Source organism: Centruroides sculpturatus, unplaced genomic scaffold, assembly GCF_000671375.1.
Source record: "Centruroides sculpturatus isolate CEXI.00-Female unplaced genomic scaffold, Cexi_2.0 scaffold286, whole genome shotgun sequence".
Classification (NCBI taxonomy): Eukaryota; Metazoa; Arthropoda; class Arachnida; order Scorpiones; family Buthidae; genus Centruroides; species Centruroides sculpturatus.
In genome coordinates, this window is record NW_019384581.1 from 582229 (window position 1) to 604588 (window position 22360).

The 22360-nt window shown below is 36.5% G+C and overlaps 2 protein-coding genes across 4 annotated transcripts in view; one reads left to right on the forward strand and one right to left on the reverse strand.

Moving 5' to 3' along the window:
- The window catches only part of LOC111624480 (M-phase phosphoprotein 8-like), a 99658-nt gene that overhangs the window by 29662 nt on the left and 47636 nt on the right, over positions 1–22360 (forward strand). The gene's annotated exons all lie outside the window — the stretch shown is intronic.
- Positions 11794–13093, reverse strand: LOC111624481 (uncharacterized protein K02A2.6-like). Its single transcript, XM_023367328.1, has one exon. It carries the CDS (start codon positions 12954–12956, stop codon positions 12078–12080), a length of 879 nt encoding a protein of 292 aa, XP_023223096.1. The 5' UTR covers positions 12957–13093; the 3' UTR covers positions 11794–12077.

The following is a 22360-nucleotide window of genomic DNA, read 5'->3' on the forward strand; positions in this document are numbered from 1 at the left end:
TTGCCGTATAAGAAATACAAAAGCGCCTCCTCGCATGATTCTATCTTTACTGAAGGATACATGTTCTCATAGTCGAAAACAGTTGCAACTTCATCTTCCATTAATGCTATATTTTGTAGATCCTTAACCACCTTCATAGGATCACGTGCAACTAGAGTATCTGTGTCTAGCTGAGAGGATAAATACTCATGCAACTTCTTTTCTAACACAAACGTGGGACCTCTGCATTTCTCTACAACCGGTCTTATTTCTTTACCGGTTTTATGCACCTTAGCGAAAGCAAATAACCTAGGTGTTCCAGGTCTAGGGTTCCTGCATTTCTTGAGAAAAGGCAAAGCTTTGGAAAGTTTAGAGACCTCTAGCTTCCTGACCCTTCTATCCAAGCTTCCAATAAAATTGCTGTTGATCTTTTCACACTCCGTCTTTTCGATGTAATCCATTAGTGCTTCGTTATACGTACGCCTTTTCATGATGACTAGTTGTTTATTTGTTTCAAATAAATTATATTTCTCGGCAAGAATAAGGTGTTAAGTATATGTATATGTATAGTGATTTGCTGAGTACTTTATGATATTAGTTGTTTAGTAGCTTATAAATGTTGCCAGGACAATTGATTTTCTGTAATTGTAATTTTACTAGGGGCCACCAAACGCTATCGAACACTTTAGATATATCTAGGCTGACCCCTAGTACGTATTTATGATCCTGTAATAGATTCTTGATTTTACATATGGTCGTTTCAATTGCGTCCTCCGCTGATTTTTGGGGACGAAAACCGTACTGCACATTACTCAGGACTTTGTTGTGTTCCACATACCACTGTAGCCTGTTAGTTAATAATTTTTCAAGTATTTTTCCCATAATTGAGAGCAGAGAAATTGGTCTAGTACTATCTGGGGATCCTGGTTTTGGCACCGGTACGACCTTTGCTATTTTCCATGATTTTGGAAAAATAGAATGATTTAAGCATACATTATAAAGATTCACAAGATGTTGTGGTATTAAAAACCAGAGGTTTTTTGCCAATTCAGATGTTATGTTATCTAAACCAGGGGCTTTCCTCTTTTTAAGGTTACAAAAAACTTGCTGTATTTCCTCCACACTAAAAGCTGGCATGTCCTCCGTATAGTATGGTTCCTCAGTGGTTTCCCGAATGTGCTTCTGTAAGTCTGATTCATTATTTAAGTTGTCATTTGGACAGAACGAGTCTAGCTGCAATGCTAGTTCCTGTATTAATGTAGTTGGATTATCCCCATCAGAATCAGAAGCAACCATAATTTTAGTCTTACGAAGTTTATTATTGCACATCTTGGTTATATACCCCCATGGGTTAATGGAAGTTTCAGTGCAGAAATTGCGCCAGCTGTGAATTTTCTCTAGTTTAATTTTTTGTTTGTATTGCATTTGGCAATTGAGATATTCATTCTTACGTATAATGCGTAGGCTTCCACCGGCTAAACCGGGTGAGGTTGGTGCTCTGTAAAGCGTGTGCGCAAATCTGGCTTTTCTTAATCTGAAAATACAGGAATTCCACTCCGCCACTAATATTCTAATATACAATAGCAATTTTTTTTTTCATGTGTAGTATAGAAATTTGTAATAAGATACATAATGCGGTTATAATAAAATATTGTGCGATTTTATTTTATTATTATTATTATTTATTATTATTATTTAATAGTTTACAAATCACAATCCTTTATACTGTTTAACAGTATATTTACAAACATACACATATACATACATTTGATGGGAATCATAATATCCCCTAATGGGGATCAGTCTTTCCCCGCACCGCTTTCGCATAACGGGGCTTAGATACAATATTGTGCGATTATTTTCATATAATTAAAATTAATATTTATTTATTTTTTAGAGAATACGAGGGAAGCGGCGCTTCCAACGCTTCTAATGATGGCACGCTACTGGTCAATTGCATGTGACACTGCACTGGACCAACATGACTGCTCCAAATGTTGCTTCCCAGAAAAGGTGAACCAGGGTAGAAAAAGGAAGAGATCACGCGACACACCATACAAAAAAAACAAGCGATATATTATAACAAAGGGGAAAAAAACAAATTATAAAAGAGCATAACTATATATATACACCATAGTCATGTAGCATTACAGAGGCATTCCTTTGCCGTCACCATCTAGTATCACTGTTCTTTGACATCAAAAAGGCAGAACATGGTGGCATAGCATATTGATAGACCTATATGATATTGGACTAAGATTGAACCTACCAGCATTTATAGAAGGATTCCTGGCAAACTGGTCCTTTCAAGTTCAAATTGGAAAAACACTATCAAACACATTTCAGCAAGAACAAGGATTGCCAACAGAATCCATCCTCTCACCCTACTCTTTACCTTAAAAGTTTAATAAAATGTCAAAACTAATACTACCCAATATAAAAGGATCAGTGTATGTTGATGACTTACAAATACATTGTGCAGCAGCAAATATGACCATACCTTGAATGCTGGCTACAACTGACAATAAATAAATTAGAATCCTGGGCACAGTCAAATGGTTTAATTTTCTCAACAATGAACCTGATCTGATGATCTCAGAGATATACAAATAAAAGTTCAAACAAAAACCAAATTTTTGGGTATGATCTTGGACAAATTCTTTACATTTAAACCTCATATTACCTACCTATAGGGATGGTGTACAAGTGCAATGGATATTGAAAACCTTATATACATTACTTCTTAGGGAACCAACCAGAAAACAATGAAAATCTACCACTTGCTGATACTGATAAAATTAGACTATGGAAATGAGTTATATGAATCTGCTAGTCCATAAAAACTACACCTGCTTGACCCAATACATCATGCAGAATCGATGGAATCACTTCTGTCTCTGTGAAGATTGTGACTTTCATTACAATTATATCTGAAACTCCAAGACCACAAGGTGTATCCCCTTACATCAGCTGACAATCCCATCCATTCCAGAAGTGTTCCTTCATCAGCGACCCTTGTGCAAACCTCCAATTTCTATGCATTTGCATACAGATGTACAAGCATTAAATCTTCCACCTACACATCTAAGTTACTTGTCTCTCAACACCCCCATAGCTCTTATCTAGTAGCAGATATTCATTTTGAATGAGCAGTTATTTATTGTGACATTGTCACAATGCTGGGATGCAATTTTTAATAATATTAAATTTATTTCATTTAGAATATATGCTTGCCACCCAGGGGTGGATCTACATAGGGACTAATAGGGCTTAAGCCCTGGCTCCAAGTGTCAAGGGCCCACAAAAATTGAATTATTATCATAAATTTTTTAATACTTTTTCATTAACAACGAACAGTTATTGTATAGTAAACAAGCTTGATCAAGCCGATCTGATAGCACACCCCATAAAAGCAAATCAAATTTTAATTTTGTTTAAAATAAATAAATTTTATAAATTCTTGGAATCAAGTACCGTGTTTCCCCGAAAATAAGACATCCGCAGAAAATAAGACCTAGCACAGGTTTTGCTGAATTGCGAAATATAAGACCTCCCCCTGAAAGTAAGACCTAGCGAAGTTTTTTTAGTCGTAACGGTCATCGACAGATGGTTGAAAGTGACCGTTGGCTTTTTGCAAGTACAGCCACTGATTGGTCAGCAGACAATTACGCCATGATTTGCATAAGACTATGGCTTGGGAATCACAGATTTGCATAACTTTATGGCTGGTGATGGCTAATTGGTCGGCCAGGAATCACGCCACATGACATTTGCATGGTGCTACGGTTCAGTAAGCACTAATTGGTCATCGAGTCCGATGTTGACGCTATAAACAGGCGACAGTTCGACACACCGGATATACGTCACTCTCGTCTAAGTTCGACTTGGGAATATTTTTGTTCAATAATAAATGTGAATTTTTCTTCCTGGAAAAAATAAGACATTCCCTGAAAATAAGACCTAGCGCATTTTTCAGAGCAAAAATTAATATAAGACACTGTCTTATTTTCGGGGAAACACGGTAGTTGTTGCGCATGTGTGTGGACATGTGCAATAAATGGATTGAATGGAACAACACTTAGATAACGAAAGTGAAGTCATTGCACATGCACATAGCCCTCGGCCCCAAGAAACCTAGCTCTGCCTGTCTCCACTTCAAATTAGTATTGTAGTGTCTTGCCTCTGTACATCATACTTTTCTGTTAGCAATAGAGTCGTGCTGGCTGGTCATCTATTAACTGCTTTCAGGGAAATTTTCAAATTGAAATAACTTGACTTCTGATTATAAAAGCCTTACTGTCCTTAAATTTTAATGTTATTGTTAATTGTCTACTTGGACTTTACTTATTAATAGGACTTAATACTGGTGTTTAAAGATTGGCACAGCAAATGTCCAAGTATTAATAAGTAAAGTCCAAGTAGACAATTAACAATAACAATAACTTGACTTCTGGTTTGCATTGGAAGTTCACATACAGTTAATCGGGGGGCTCCTGCCCTAAGGTTTCCATATCTGGTCTTGTCTTTCATCTATCTAACTCTATTCTCAAGATTAAGGAAGGACAAACAGATGACAGTGGAAATTTATAGGGCTACAATTTTTTCAAATTGCAGCCCAATTAGAGCTACCCAAAAGCAACAGCTCTAAATTCTGTACATCTACTGTTCATAGCATACCAATCTCAATATAGTCATACAATACTTATATATATATGATTCTAACTCAACAATGGTAGGAGCAGTTTTTGTCTGCATTAAGACCACATGTGTTGCAGAACTGCCTTCAGATACAAGTGTGATAACCACCGGCGAATTGAAGTGTTATTCTTTCTGTTTTTTTTTTTCGAATGAAACAATGATTAACAAACACTTTCTTGTAAATTTACAAACTATTCTTTAATTCGCTATATGTTATCAGGTTCTTTGTACATTGGATTCCAACATGTAGGCAGTGAGGATACAAAATCCGAGATACATAAAACAACTTGATTTTTTTTTATAAGTGCCTATATCTATACTTAATCTACTTACAAACTATAAGAAGGAAAGAGAGGGATAATATAAGGATAGAATAAGAGGAAGATGGAAATATCCGAGTTTTTACTCTGGATGCTTCGTGATACTGGGCGGGGTTACTGTCGTCTCTTATCATCTACTCCTATTGTGGAGGCTTTCCTTAGTTCTTTCTTCTCCTTCTTTAACGGATCTCTCCCGTTCTCCTTGTTGATAATCCACTTTCTTCAATATTGTAGGTGTCAAGTCCGTCCAATAAAATTGGCAGTCCAGCAGGAAGTTCTTGATCTCCTTTAACGGGCTGGATAGCTTCTTCTCCTCGACCTCCCTCATTGAGTTTCACTTTTCTTCTCTGTTCCGATTCAGAGCTCAATTCCCCTCAAACTTTTCCATCAAGAGCCCAGATCCCTTCTCGTTTTTTTTATTACTTTGTTTTTCTCCTCCTCTTTTCATTTTACAACTTTGTTTTTGACATCACTCCCTGCCAGATAGTAAAGTAATTAAGAAATTAAGTCTGTTTTTTTTTAACAGGAAAGGGATAGAAACGAAGAAAACCTTAAGCCTAACCTACATTTATAGAATTATTAATTATTAAATACAATAATATGGCCAACGGCCACACAAGTCTACACTGCAGAGCTGTTTGCAATTCTCATGGATCTACAACACATACAAAGACATTACCATAGACAGACTTTAATATCTGTATATATGGATTCACATAATATACTACAGGCAATCAACAATTGGAGGATAACAGACCACCCAAATCTCAATAGCATACAACACCTACTCCAATGTCTCAAACATGCAGGAAATACGATAACCTTCTACTGACTGTCTGGACATAGAGGACTCGAAGGAAATAAAACAGCAGACAAAATTTCAAAACAAGAAAACAGGAACCAAGCAAGAACACTCAGACTATACTATAAAGACCTATGTAGCTATATCAACAAGTACCAGTACATATACAACAAATAGCAAGACTAGGATAAACAGTTCAAGAATAAACTACAGACCATAAAAGTAGTGTTAATAAAATGGACAATCAGCCAACAGAAAAACTGGAAAGATGAAATAGTATTTGCCTTTCTGAGAACTGGACACACAAGACTAACACATAACTATCTAATAACAAGGGATACCCAACACTCAACTTGCCAGACTCCACTTATAATCCAACATATATTACTAATGTTCCCTCGGTACAAAATGGCCAGAGAATTCTACTGTGGGTTTTGGTTGTGGTTGCTTTTATCTTTCCTCACTGCGAGTGAAAGAAACGAATAGGATGAGATCGTAACCAAAACTGATTTTATTGTCTTTCTCACGTATTTGGTACTGCACATGTCTTGACGACGCGGCAAACAAAGACAACTGGTGGTCGATGGTCCTTGTTGGGTGAGTTCGAATTTATTGCAGGAAGTGATGACTCATACACCCGGGGGTCATTGCTTGTATTTTACAACGGTTAAGGGTACAGATGTGAAGGGTGGCGTTGCCACAGAGTATCCCCCAGCGAGGGACGAGCAATATAATTGCTGTCGAATGAGTTGCTTAACGTTACATTATGGTGACTAGTCTTTTAGGAAAATGAACGTTACGGCCTGATCTAGTCATGACGGTTTGATCTTCTCTAGAGGTAGTTTCCAGTTTTTTGTTGTTCACTGTTGCTGATGACAGTGGTGTCTGCGATGGGCTTGACTGGATGGGTTTGATAATAGATTTCTGGGTGATTCATCCTGTAAGATATACGCTGGTTTTACTCTGTCAATGGAGACGGTTGATTTGCGACCTTGGATGTCAATTACTAGTGTTTTGTCATGTTTTTCTAGCACTTTGTATGGGCCTGAGTAAGGCTGGCGAAGAGGAGGTCGGTTTGCGTCGAATCTTAGGAAAACATGTGTACATTCCTTTAGCTCTGGATGAATGAAAATTTTCTGTGTAGATTGAGCGGAAGTTGCTAACGGTTTCAGGTTGCCCATGTGTGTTTTTAGTTGACTGGCAAATGATTTGCAAGGAACTCGTGGGGTGTTGGGGCTAATGATGTCAGCTGGTAATTTTAATGGGGTACCATATAACAGTTCGGCTGCTGTTGTGCCTATATCAGCTTTAATTGCTGAACGAATTCCCAGGAGGACTACTGGAAGAGCGTCTTTCCATTTGGAGGATTTGTGTGCCATTAGCGATGCCTTCAGGTGGCTATGTAATCATTCTATTAAACCATTTGATCGGGGATGATATGCTGCTGAATGGATGCGATTGGTGCCGAGAAGTCTGGTCAGTTCTCGGAAGAGGTTTGATTTGAACTGACGTCCTTGATCGGTTGTGATGGTAGTATCCGAATCTTGTGATCCAACCTGAGAAAAAGGCTCGGCATACTGTCTCAGCAGATATGTCGGCAATTGGGATGACCTCTGGCCATCTGGTAAAACGGTCGATCACTGTAAGGCAGTAGTATTTCCCGTCAGCTGGCGGAAGTGGTCCTATCAGGTCCATGAAGGTGGGAAAATCTTGCTTCCGGAAGTGTAAACTTCCCTATTGGTGTCCAGGCGTGGCAGTGAATTTTCGATTTCTGGCAGGGCATGCAATGTCGTGCCCACTGACGGATGTCCTTCCGCATGCCCGGCCAAACATAATTGCTTAAAATTAGCTTAGTGGTTGCTGTTGCTCCTGGATGAGAAAGTCCATGTAGATGATTGAATATGATTTGTCGGAAATTATGTGGCACGAAGGGGCAAGGTATTCTGGATGATGTGTCACAGTATAGGTCGATTTCGTTAGGTGGAAAGGATTTCAGCTATAATTTGAGTGACATAGGATCCTTTAACAATTGATGAAGTTCCGAATCTGTAGCTTGCGATGTGGCTAGCTCTCGGAAGTCTAGAGGGGAAGCAGAGGTGATAGAATCTATCTCGATGCGGGAGAGAGCATCTGCTATCGTGTTGGCTGTGCCCGGAATATGATGTATGTCCGTAGAGAATTGGGATATAAAATCGAGATGCCGCATTTGTTGAGGTGAACGTTTATCTGGTTTTTGTTTGAAGGCATATATAAGAGGTTTTGGATCCATGTAGATCGTGAATTCGTGGCCTTCTAACATGTAGCAAAATCGTTTTATTGATGTCTATATTGCCAATAGTTCTCTGTCGTAAGCTGACCAGTTGCGTTGATTTGGTGCCAGTTTTGCTGAGATAAAAGTGATGGGTTCCCATTTCCTGTTGTATTGCATCAGTGCTCCTCCAACTGCTGCATCTGATGCATCTACCCATATGCATAGTTTAGCTCTGGGTATTGGATGGTGGAGAAGTGTGGCTTTGGCCAGTGCTTCCTTGGCTGATATAAAGGTTTGTTCTGCTGCTTCTGACCATTGCAGAGATCGTGATTCTGCTTTCTGAGTGAATGATGTATGTTTGTCGTTCTTTTTCCTTCTAGTAGCTGCACTAGCAGGGCGAGGATGTGTGCCGCTCGAGGGATGCATCTCCTGTAGAAATTTATTATGCCTAAGAATTGTCTAAGTTGAGTGAGAGATGAAGGTTTGGGAAATTCTTGGATGGCTCTGACTCTATAAGGAAGTGGTTCCAGACCCTTTTCCGAGACTTTGAATCCAAGAAATTCGATTATTGGTATGCCGAAGGTACATTTTGACGGATTTATGGTTAATTCATATTTCTGGAGACGTTGGAATAAAGCACGAAGATGCAAGATGTGTTCTTCCTGGGAGTGTGATGCTATTAGTATGTCATTGACGAAAGCATATGCAAAGGAGAGTCCTCTGGTTACTTTGTCAATGAACTGTTGAAATGTTGCGGATGTGTTGCACAATCCGAATTGCATCCTGGTACTCTCGAAAAGACCAAACGGTGTCGTTATAGCTGTTTTGTGCGCGTGCGGTGGGTAGATGGGCATCTGATGATAGGCCTTGTTTAAGTCTATGTGAGAAAAGATTTATGGTTTGTGCGTTTATAGCACGATAATCTCCCACGGGTCGCCAATCCGAACTGTTTTTCTTGGTGACCATATGGAGTGGTGATGCGTAATTGCTTTTTGATGTTCACATATGGCCGAGAGCCATCATCTTATCGAATTCAGCCTTAGCAATTTTAAGTCTGTCGGGTGCTAGGCGACCTGATAGACTTAAAATGATTTAGTCATGTTAAATGACCTTTCTCAAGAAAAAGAAAAAACAAAATAAAAAACAAGAGGTTAAAAAAGAATGTAAAAATCAAACACTTAGTACAAATGCAAAAACAAACAGGCTATGGTAGAGAAAATTCTCTCAATTCCTGCTGAAGAAGCCACTGCTGTGTGCAGCTGTGTAACCAATTTTAAAAAAGGTTCATCAATTCTGTCACATAGTGACTGCCACCATGTAAGAGGAGTGATATTAGTTAGCACAGACTCTGCAAACATGTGTTGCAGAAATGGACTAGTTTTTGCCAAGTATTTTAAAACTGAAGGCACAGTATTTGGGTAGTGAGCGTGGCACACAGTTAGTGCAGCATCCTTTATACTGTTTGTGAGCTTTGCACCCTGGTATCTTGGGTCCAGAAGATTTGCTAAAAAGTGATAGTCTGTGATAGCCATATCAAATCTATCTTTGGCTGCTTGTGTGACTCCAGTGATCCCAAGTTGTTGCAAGTTATTTTGAACACTATAAAAGTAATAATATCATTAGATGTATAAAATTAATGAATTTAATGAACACAATTTTGAAATTAGATTGATTACAAAAAACAATTCTGGCTAATGTAACTTACCCAAACCATAATTCAATTCTTTCACTGATTGTGCAGTCATTTCTTTGCATTTTGTCTAATGCAACAGCAATGATCTTTAAACGTGTCAGAAAATCTTCAGCATCATGTTTAATTTCAAGGTTTTGAACTTTGGCTACAATATCCTTGTGAATTATGAGCCTGTTTTCATCGCAAACCTGTTAACATAAGATTTGTAACTGTTTTTAGGATTAAACACTTGATTATTCAATACTCATTGAGTACATGAGTAGAGTTAACTAGCATTAGAGTAAACAGTCAGTTTACAAAACAAAATAATCATATATTTCATCTCATTATTATTACTTGTAGAGTTTACCGTAGATCGGAATCCAATTTACTGTGTCCTTAATATATATGAATATATATTAAGGACACAGTAAATGACCAACACGTGCACGGAACAAAGGAAAAGTTTATTTTACCAGCGTAATGACCACTCTTCTCGACGGATACATAGACCAGAATGCCGAATAGCGGGAGTTCACACCTTTTATACCTCCCGCCCTCCGGAAGTCTGATTTAACACGTGTCCCAACTTGGACCAATCGGAAATCTCCTCCCATGGTACCTAAGCGGTGACATCATAATACACACATACGTGACATCGTATAAATGACAAAAACCCGATACAAAACAAAAAGGAACCCGACAAAAAATATATATATATACGTACAGTGGTGATATTCAGCGGGTTCGCACAGGTTCGGCCGAACCCGTTGTTAACATTTTCAAAGTTTTCCAAACCCGTTGTTAAACACACGTAACATTTCTCAGTGATTTTGTTTCTTTTAAAAAATATATTAAAATATACGTATTATACTCTGTAACACTACTAAACTAGAGCCTTATACCCTGTTCGCCTAGTGCAGGGGTCGGCAGTTTGTCAAGTGAGAAGAGCCAAATTGTCATAAAATTGTCAGGATAAAAAAAGTACCAGAGAGCCGCATATTAATTTAAATGTGCGAAATACGACACACGACAGGGGCGCCTCTAGTGGCCATTTTCGGCATAACGTTACACGGATGGACGGACACGCGTTCAATGGGTTATATATATATAGATATGCTTCAAATGCTACCACTCTTATGCGACTCATATTGATCAACACGAGTGTGGTCATGTGCGGACGGAGAACAAGTCGAAGTTTGTTTGGCGGCTCTATCTCATAAACTCATAAGTTATAAGGCTGCGGTGAGATGAAATTGGAAGAGCCGCAAACGTCCATGCAAAGAGCCGCTAATTTCGACCCCTGGCCTAGTGTAACCACCATCGACCATTTCAATCTCGACTAAAACGAGGTTCAATCACGATCGACTCGAGAGTTCTCGAAACTAGATCCAGTCATAAGAGAGATCCCACAATCCCACGCGCGCGAGAAAATACAAGATGACTGCGGAGCACGTGTTGGGCTATCAACAGCGAAATAAGAAAGATATTGTATTTTGAGAGACGATGACATCTGTNTAAAAAAGATATTGTATTTCGAGAGACGATGACATCTGTCTATTATTATAATAATACCTAACGATAAAATAAATGATTTAGAAAAGTTTTTCTTGTTTAACTGCTTTTCCTATGACTTTTTCTGATTAAAAAAAAGCCAATTTTTGTTTATAAAATATTTTGAATGAAAAATATTAAAATATGTATTGTATAAAATAAACCATTTTGAACACACTTTTTTATTATTTATAAAAAAATATAGTTCTGGCATAAACAATGTTAAATTTTAACTGACTTAATTTTGCGAACGCATCTTTTTTTATTTATATGGATATCTTAAGGTCAGTTTTTGCGCTAATGTTGCTAATGCACCATTTGAACAAAAAAACAAAAATTGTTAAGGAAAACTTTTCTGTTAGCGAACCCTTTGTTAAATATTTCGAATATCACCACTGTATACGTACATATAATAACAATCCATAGTTGCATAGTGCTACATATTGTAAGTATATTTGGTGTGTATTAACGTTGGAATTAGATTACGAAAAGGATTGAAACGGATTCTCATTCTCATGAACAGCTATATCAAACACGTCTTTATTGAATACAGAATGATGCAGAACTGACTGCAGAGTGCAGGCGTGCTACTAACTATATACATTTGAATTGCTATAGATGGCGCTGCTACATAGCATCATCCCCTCCTAAGGAGAAGTTACAAACATAGCTTGTAAGTATGTAGAAGTTTTACAATGTCTACGACTTGACTCTTGAGTATTAGAAGAATTTGAAGTTAAGGCAGTATCTAATGATGAATTTTTCATGTTGTCTTTCTGGGGAATATTTTCAACTATAGGATTATTTTCTTCTTCCCACCACAGCTGAAGAGGAACGAATGAAGATTTGAGGTTTGAGGGATGCAGATGATCGAGATCTCAGTTGATCAATATGACGTTTCCATATGGAACCATTAGGAAGCTCAATGTTATAGGTAACAGGTGAAAGTTTCTGAATAACTTTACCAGCTACCCAATATTCTTTACAACAAAAGTCACGAGCAAAAATTGTGTCTCCTATCATGAAAGAACGCTGTGGACGAACTACGTTGTTATCCGATAAGGTTAAAGGGCGCAACAAATCTAGTCTTGAGCGAAGTTTTCTGTTGAATAGCATTTCACTAGGTGTTTTACCAGTAGAACAGTGAGGAGTAGTACGATATGAAGTAAGGAATTGGAGGAGGGATGTCATTAAATCCTTTTCACGACTTAATTTTTTTAAGGACGACTTAAACGTTTTGATAAATCCTTCAACTGCTCCATTAGTTGCAGGATGGTACGGCGGAGAGAATGTCTGACGAATTCCGTTTTGTGCTAAAAACATTCTGAATTCACGAGATGTGAATTGAGGGCCATTATCAGAATGAACATGTAATGGAAGGCCATGACGACTAAACCAAGATCTAAGTGCCAGAATAGTAGCAGAAGAATCTGTGGATTGCATTATTTGAATTTCAGGATATTTAGTTTTTGCATCAATACCTATTAGAAACATTTTTCCAAGGAAAGGTCCAGCGAAGTCGATATGCACTCTACTCCAAGGTTCTTCAGGAATTGGCCATCTTAAAGTATTGGTAGAGGGAGGATTTCGATGGTATGACTGACATAAAATACATTCTTTCACTGTTCGTTCTAGATCACTATCAATGCCTGGCCACCAAACAATTGATCTTGCTAACATTTTCGATTTAACGATACCTTGATGTCTTGAATGTAATTCAATAAGAACATTTCTGCGAAATTTCTCAGGAACGAATATTCTATCTCCTATAAATATTATGTTTCCTTCTAGAGAAAGAGAATCCTTGAATTTAAGAAATGGCTTAACAGCTGTATTTACCTGATGCCAATTATTCTTAATGCACTTACGCAAAACATTGAAAAGTTTATCTGTACGAGATGCTTCTATAAAAGCACTATTGGTAAAAGGAAGGGAGTCAAATTGCAAATTAAATAATGAACTTGGAATTGAATTACTAAAATCTTCTATGAATAGATCATTAGTAGTATTTCTGGAAAGGCCATCAGCTATGATATTAGTTGCGGAAGAAATGTACTTAATTGTATAATTATAATCATTCAGTATGATGCTCCATCTTTGTAGTCTAGCAGCTACAATCTCATTCTGTCCTCTTTTATCACCAAAAATTGCAAGTAAAGGCTTATGGTCTGTTTCTAGAATGAAATGACGACCAAGAAGATATTGTCTAAATTTCTTGATACCAAAAATAATGGATAGTGCCTCTTTTTCTGTCTGAGAATATCGACGTTGAGCAGGCGAAAGTAAAGCATTAGCAAATGAAATAGGACGTTTTACATTGTCGATAATATGGAAAAGAACAGCACCAACACCAAATTGAGAAGCATCTGTAGCCAAATATAATTCTTTGTTAGGATCATAATGTATGAGAAGTTTAGCTTGTTTTAGTGAGTTTTTTGCACTTTGAAAAGCAGATTCATGCTCTTTTGTCCAGATCCAAGAGCATCCTTTACGTAAGAGTTTGTAAAGGGGGTGTAGGTAAGTAGACAGTTTAGGTACAAATTTAGAATAATAGTTCAACATACCTAGGAACGAGCGTAGAGAATGAACATTACGAGGCTTATGAGCTTTTAATATAGGATCCAGTTTTGAGGATAAAGGAGCAATTCCTTGTTTTGAAATATCAAATCCTAAGAATTTTACAGAATCTTGTAAGAATTTGCACTTTCGTTTGTTTAGTTTGATTCCTTCTGTTTCACAAATGGATAGAATCCTTTCAATATTACTCAAGTGGTCTGAATGATTTGTACCAGATGTAACCAAGTCATCAAAATATGGTTGCGTTTTTGGAATGGTAGAGAATAATTTTTCCATAGCTCTTTGAAATAAAGCAGGGGCAGATGCAATACCATATAAAAGACGATTGCACTTATACAATCCAAGATGAGTGTTGATAACCACTAAATTTTTACTTTCGTCATCCAATTGGAATTGGTTATAGGCATCACTTAAGTCAAAGGTAGAGAACTTCTCACCTCCAAGTAGTTTCATAGAGATTTCTTCCAAACGAGGAATTGGATGGACATCTATTTGTAACATCTTATTCAAGGTTAGATTGAAAAGTCCAGCTATCTTAACACTACCATCATTTTTAACTACTGGAATTATAGGTGTGGCCCAAGCACTGTTGGATATCTTAGAAATAACTCCAGCCTTTTCTAACCTAGATAACTCTGCTTCAACTTTATCCCTGAGGGAAAAAGGAACTGTCCTTGGCTTCAGAAAAATAGGATGTGCATCTGGTTTTAACGTTAAATGAAGGAATATTGATTTAGAACATCCGATGCCTTCAGAAAATACAGTAGAATATTTGTCTAGTAGAGAAAGCAGATTAGAGTTTGTATGAGGAATCTTGGGAGTAATACTATTGATTTTACATGAGAGCTTTAACTCTCGAATCCAATCTCTTCCAATGAGGTTAGCATTACCATGACGAACCACATAAAGACGAAGTTTATGGCGAGAACGATTGTAAAGAACTGGTACTATAATAAATCCTAATACATTCAACTTGAAATTTCCATATGTGCAAAGAAAATGTTTAGACTCATGTAAAGAAAAGGATGATAAGTCTCTGTTGAAAGTGGATTCAGAAATGATGGAAAGTGGGGAGCCAGTATCAACTTCAAAACTAATGTTCTTCTTATTAATAGAAAGAGTGAGAATAATAGGTGGAACTGGTGTGGAGACATCTTGAATATTGAAAAGATTTAAATAAGATGAATTATCTATCTCTAAGTAATCATTTGAATCTTTGTCAGTATGAGATAGTTGGTGTATGCTCACATGAGAATGTTTAGTTTTTCCACAAACCCTTGCAATATGACCAAGAATGCCACATTTATTACAGGTAAATGTTCTAAATCTACAATTCTCACGGGAATGATTTTTGCTTCCACAAGATTTACAGATGTAAGTACTGGTTTTCTTTGTTTCAAACTTAGTTTTATCTCTAGGACTATTCTCACTAAACTCCTTCTTTCTGTTAGAGAACTTTGTGGAACGAATTTTAAAACAATCGTTTTCGAGTGGCAATTTATTGAAACAACCTGCATCAATCAGAGCTTGTTCCATAGCAATAGCATAATTGATCGCTTTCTGGAGGTCTAATTCCGACTCTGTTTTTAGCAAATAGATTTGAACGAATCCTAGGGTCGTACAAGCCTGACACGAATTGATCTCTTAAATGTGAAGCAAGGGAATCTCCAAAATCACACTTTTCACTTAATGATTTTAAACCAACTATAAAATCGTTAATCGATTCTCCTCCTTTTTGTACCTGGCGAGTAAAATTTGCTCTCTCGGAAATTATACTAACTGATTTATTTTTATGAGATCTCATTATACTTTTTAAATCAGAAAATGTCTTCGTAGAAGGTTTATCTGGTTGACAAAGGTTCCTTAATAATTTATAAGCCACCGGTCCCATTTGACTAAGAAGAGTAGCCACCATTTTTCTATCATCGGTGATATTGGAAGCTATAAAGAATTCTTCCAATTGTTCAACATATTCATCCCAATCACTATTTACGTTGTATGGGTTAATGTTAATCGCATTTGCCATTTTCGAATAAAGGAAAGAAAACAATGAAAATAAGCAATTCGGTAACTGACGGGTCGAGGGTTCAAAGTCTAGCTGAAGATAGCCACGTGTTGACTTCATCGAATTGGTTGAGAAAAAATAAATAAACATCAGTATTCTTGAATAAAATTGTAGAAATGTATTATCTTTAATCCACCTCGTCACCAGAATTGGTGTGTATTAACATCGGAATTAGATTACGAAAAGGATTGAAACGGATTCTCATGAACAGCTATATCAAACACGTCTTTATTGAATACAGAACGGTGCAGAACTGACTGCAGAGCACAGGCGCGCTACTATATACATTTGAATTGCCATAGATGGCGCTGCTACATAGCAATATTATTACTATATTACTATAAGTAATCACAATTCAACACAATTAGTATATGCTTTATGAATTAGTGACTTTCCCCACGGTACAAAATAAGAAAATAAAAACAACTAAAAGTAATGATAGTACTTTCATTATGATAGGCCAGTTCTGAATGTATGACTCTAAGCAATCAGCTAAGCTGTTCCAAAGTATATCCTGTGGTAATATTAATCCTTTTCCACCTGCCTCTTTGTATTTGGCTTTTGGGAAATGATGATTCCAGAAGTATACAATGATGTGCTTAAGTTGTTCATTAACCTCTTTCATATTGATATCTTGAGCCAGTAAGTTTAAAATATGAGCATAGCCTCCATAAATGACAATATTTAAATTTTCTGTTATTGCTAATGTTTCTCTCATTTCTTTCATATTGCTTGCATTGTCATTTACCAGGCTTCTTACTTTACAGCCATACTTTTGATTGCATTTTTTTATTGCTGCAGTTGCAATAATTTCTTAGTAGTTTGGTGTGTGCACAGATACAGGTATCTGCACCTGTATCAACTCAGTCAATCAAATGAACTGTTCCATTAGAATCAGTCACACAGACATAAATCACTTATTCTTTATGGATATTACTCCACCCATCAATAGCCATACAGACTGTAATATCGTTTAACTCATCAGCTGATTCATTCTCAATGGAATTGTATACAGTGTCCAGCAATGGTCCCCCAATTTCCTTTCTCTGTGTAGGGTCATATCCAGGTCGCAACATCTGACAAAATTTTATAAATTTGGGGTGTTCTACATGACTAAAGGCTGAATTGGTGGCATATATAAATTTTGCGCATTGGAGATCCAATTGCATTCTTTCATTAGTTGACGTTTTCACAATAAATGAATCAATGCATTGCAATTTTACTTTGTTTTGTGATGCAGTGCCAATGCCACTAGTGGAGCCAGAAGTGATGGCGGAGTGCTTCTCACTGGTCTCAGACTCAGGCTCAGGCTCCTGCCTTTCTGACTTCTGCCAGTCTAAATAATAAATACAGTAACAATAAATTAATTACTTATTAGGTGTATGTTTTTAAAAGTACAACTATATACAGATGTGTGAAAATTATTAGACTCAAGTCGGACCAGTGCAATATAAAATGATACATTTTAGGATAAGAATCAAAAATAATACACTTTATGCATTTCTGTATGTTTAGCTTCTTGATAAACATACATTGTGAACTAAACATTTTGTATGTTTAGTTCACAATGATTACAATATGTAATTGTATACTATTGACTTTAGTTTCCGAGGCCTAATTAATTTCCGCTCGGAAAGTTTTTAATCTATTGATTTTTTTATATTAAATAATTATTTCCCCGTTAAAGCAAATCTGACAGCCGAAATAATTGCCAGTGAATAAGTACCCCCCAAAAACGTGTTTTTATAGAAAAACTATATGAAAAATTTAAAATAACCAAAAAATGCTTTTATTTGATAAATATAGCTGCAGGGATTGTTATTTTTTAATTTGATAGGCGTGAAAATTCACATGTGCAGTCTACATTGTTCACAAACCAGTTGACAGTATAACACAAAATTTCTGATTTTTATGCTATTAAAATAGGGAAGAAACTGAAAAAAGGTATATATAAAAAATTCTATTGAATAAAAAACAAAAACAACCTGCTGATGTCATAAAAATCATCCAATAGTATTTTTTAAAATTTTACCAAAGTCAAACGGTCCTATAAAAGTTTAGAACGATTTCATTAATTTGATTAAAAAAAACTCTCATAAAAACAATCAGGCAATTAATAAAATGTTATAAGAAACTTTTGTGGCAAAAGTAATTAATAAAATTTTCATGGGTCATAGATAACGATGTATATGTACTAGACCAAACATTTTTGGAAAAGGACCGTTTTTTTCGTAACGCTATGTAAACTGCCCAAGAGGGCAGAACTATGTAACTCAAGCAAAGAACTTAAGAATATCTATATAGGTACAAATTGAGATATGACCCAGGTAAAACTTTATAGCAAGCTATAAAAAAATCAAAACTTATAATGGTTCAAAAAACTCACCCAGCTGTTGCAATTCCTGTATATCATCCTGTAGGTGGTTATCTTCAATAAGTTTTTTCATACGAGCTACTAATCCAGTCATTTCTTTCGTACATATTTTGCATTGTGCTCTGCATGCCAGTTTTCCTGGATTTCCAGAAATTAGTTTGTACTGGTTCCAGATATTATCAAGTCTTCTTCCTGCACTCATTTTTTACTTAACGAGTAACAATGATAATAATAATATCTTTTTCCATCCAAGTAATATTACAATACATTGCTGTATTGCTAACAGTATTAACTGGCATGTGCTGTCAGGAAATCTCCTCTTAGTGATAAAAGTTAGCATGTCACGTGTTTTTATGACCCATGACAGTGAGAAAAATTTCCCATTCCCACGTTCATGTTTAGCTCACAAGTCAGAAAAAGTTTATTTACTAAATTTATGTAATAAAACATTTTTTTAAAAATTTAAAACATTGTTTTAAAACAGTATATAAAACTGTTATAACAAACATAATATAAAACTGTTATATTAAACGTAATATAAAACTGTTTTAAAACAAAAAAAACAAAGGTTTCTAAATAAAACATGTATTATTGTGTTATTTCAAAAAAAAAACATAAATTTGCCAACCCTGCCTGAAGCACACCAATCCAAGTGCACAATTGGCACTTTTTACCAACACAAGTGACATTGCCATTGGTGGTTCCCTAAATCAAGTTGATACTGCCAGCAGCACACATGAGATACAAGCACTAGCTTTCTTCTCTGCCAAATTAATGGAACTACAACGAAAATGATCCATTTTTGTTAGGGAGCTTTATGTCATATACAGTACTCATCAATCAGGCACTTCAGATACATGCTGGAAGGCAGAGAGTTTATGGTCTTCACGGACCATCACTCACTGACTTTTGCCATTAGTCAGAAACCAGAGAAGTGCACACCTAGACAATTAAGGCACCTAGACTTCATAGGGCAATTCAGCTCTGACATCCGGTACATCAAAGGCAGTGACGATACACCAGTGGACATATTGTTGCAAATCGAAACATTTGAAATGCCAAACACAGTAGATTACATGAGCATCACGCAAGCCCAGATCAACGACCCTGAATTACAACAGCTACTTTCTTCCAATACAACCTTGCGACTGAAGCAGATGCCGTTAACAGTTGCAGGCCCCAACTTATTCTGCAATATATCTACAGACAAAATTCACTCATATATCCTGGAGAAATTCCACCAACAAGTTTTTGACGCCACACACAATTTCTCTCATCCTGGGATAGGAGCTACCACAAAATTATTAACCAGCTGTTTTGTTTGGCCTTCCATCAGAAAAGACTCCCGTATGTGGGCCAAAACCTGCATACCATAAGCGAAAATTCATAGGCACACTTGGAGCCCTGTGCAAAACCTTCAGGTCCCTGATACTTGTTTTGAACACATCCATGTGAACATTGTAGGTCCCCTTCCACCTTCGCAAGGTAGCACGTATTGTCTCAAGCTCATCGATAGGTTCACCCATTGGGTGGAGGCTTTTCCGATTGCTGACTGTACCGCAGAGACTGTTGCAAAGATTTTTTTACGGTCAGTGGGTTGCACGTTATAGTGTACTGAAAATGGTCACTACTGATCAGGGTAGGCAATTCGAAACGCACCTATTCTGAGTCTTAACCAAACTATTGGGCAGTAGCCATATCCACACTACAGCTTTTCATCCAATGGCAAACGGCCTGGTAGAGAACATCCACTGCAGACTCAAATAGGTTCTCAAGGCTTGCTTGACCAAATGTTGGACAGAGGTTCTACCGTCAGTGCTGCTAGGGATGCGAGCCGCATTTAAAGAGGACATCAAAGCAACAACCACCGAACTCATCTACAGAATGACTTTACAGCTACATGGCAATTTCCTCACCCCTACACCACCAGACTCAAACTCAGCAGCTTTTGTCCAACAGCTCAAAGAACTAATGCATCAACTAACACCAATGCCAACAAGATGCCATGGTGCAAAGAAAATATTCGTCCCTCAGGACCTACAATGCTGCACTCACATTTTTGTGTGGCACCACACTGTATGGCCATCGCTGCAGCCACCATATGATGGACCCTTTCCTGTACTGCAGTGGACAGACAGTTTTTCAAAGTCCACATATGCCAGAAAGAGACAGTTATCTCTATCGATAGACTTAAACTGGCTTACACTTCAGTAGAAAAACTTTCCCAAAGTGAATGAATGACAACCAAGAGACAGACACAGGATAAGTTTCTCGTTCAATAGACATACATGACCCTAAGTCACCAGGCACGATGCACTCGAAACAAGAAACTGAGACCAAGATCACAATGCACTCAGGAAGACATGTCCGATTTCTGGCACATTTTCCTTAACCACACGATATTGTTTACACTAGGAGGGGGGTGTTGCAGTGGTTCGATATACTCCTGTTTGGACTTTCACCTCACTGCAAGCTCCGAACATTCTTTCCATGGTCGATATAATTGTAACCCTTGTATATATTTCTGTAAAAGGAACTTGTGACATCAACCGTTGGACTCTTTCGCTGTTCAGTATCATTCCTCTGGTACGATGAGGATGACACTACTCACGGATGTAATTGGGGAACGATTCCACCAATCTTCTCAAGAGGTATGACTCAGTAGCCTCCTCAATACATTATTAATGTTGGATGTCTTCGGGATTCCCAATAACTCTCTGAATCAGGAAGAAAAGGGAATGATGAGAATTATATACATTTAATTATGGAAATGTATAGAAATGTTAAACCATATGTTAAGATAGGATAGATTTAAAGTGTTACCAAATAAAAAAAAAAAANAAAAAAAAAAAAAAAAGAGATTTAGGGTGGTTTTGGGGTATCAAGGTTAAGCCTATATCTTTTTATTTATTTATTAATATTAGGTGAATTATTGTAGTTTGCAGTGAGAAAAGATCTACGATATATGTTGTTCACAATTTATGTTGTGTTTATTAATGAGATAGAGAGAGATTAAAGTTAAGCGAAAAAAGTTAGAAACAGGTTAGAGAAGGGGATTAAAAGTCAGTAGATTTAGTTCTTGGATTTCAAATATAGGCTGTTAGAGGAAAAAGAGGAAATTCCAACTATTTAGACAACATATTTAACATATTTACAGACACATAATAACTTAGAGATGATTAGAGGATAATCAGTTAGAGGTTGACAAATAAAATAGGTAAATGTAAGATGCAAGAGTTCAGATAGTATTATTAGATATTGACAGTGATAGTGATGATTAAAATAAAGACATGTTGTTGATATTTTAAACCTATATAAATAAAGGACAGATGTAGTAGGCCATCAATAAATCTTCATTCACATTTTACTTTTAATATTGCAGATTATTATATAAATTACCAAAATATATAGAGCCAATGTGAGTGCCATAAGAAATGTAATTTCTCATGTCAAAAATACAAAACTATTTCATTTCAAATACTATTCCTCACTATACTAAATCAAGTAATATTGTATAGCACACTTTATGTAGTGTTAAAGACAAACTATTTTTTAAATAATTTATTTTTATCCAAATTAATTTCTAAGGCTATTTAAATGTATGAGGATAAGCTATAGTTTTCCTAATTATATTGTCATACATATATAATAAAACGAAACAGTAAAATGAAAATTTATTTACTTATTTTACCATTACCTATTTATTAAACAGACTAGCAGACCCCGCCACACGTTGTTGTGGCTCAAAATGTATCTATTATAAATTTATAACACTTCCCCCATGGGGGAGGAATTTTTCAAAAAATTTCTCTTAATATACATTCTGTTGATGTACCCTATTAAAACGCAATCAAAAACGCAAAAGCCCGCATCTAAAATAGTATAATAGAAGCCAAGTTCTTCACGGTAAGCCTTAATCCTATCTCTCTACCCCGCGGGGGGAATATCGAAAAATTTCTTCTTAGTGTACATTCTATTGACGTACCCTATTAAAACGCAATCAAAAACGCAAAAGCCTGCATCTAAAATAGTATAATAGAAGCCAAGTTCTTCACGGTAAGCCTTAAT

Excerpts from the sequence above, each read along its gene's own strand:
- LOC111624481 (XM_023367328.1), bottom strand. The coding sequence starts at position 12,956 with ATGTTAGCAAGATCAATTGTTTGGTGGCCAGGCATTGATAGTGATCTA.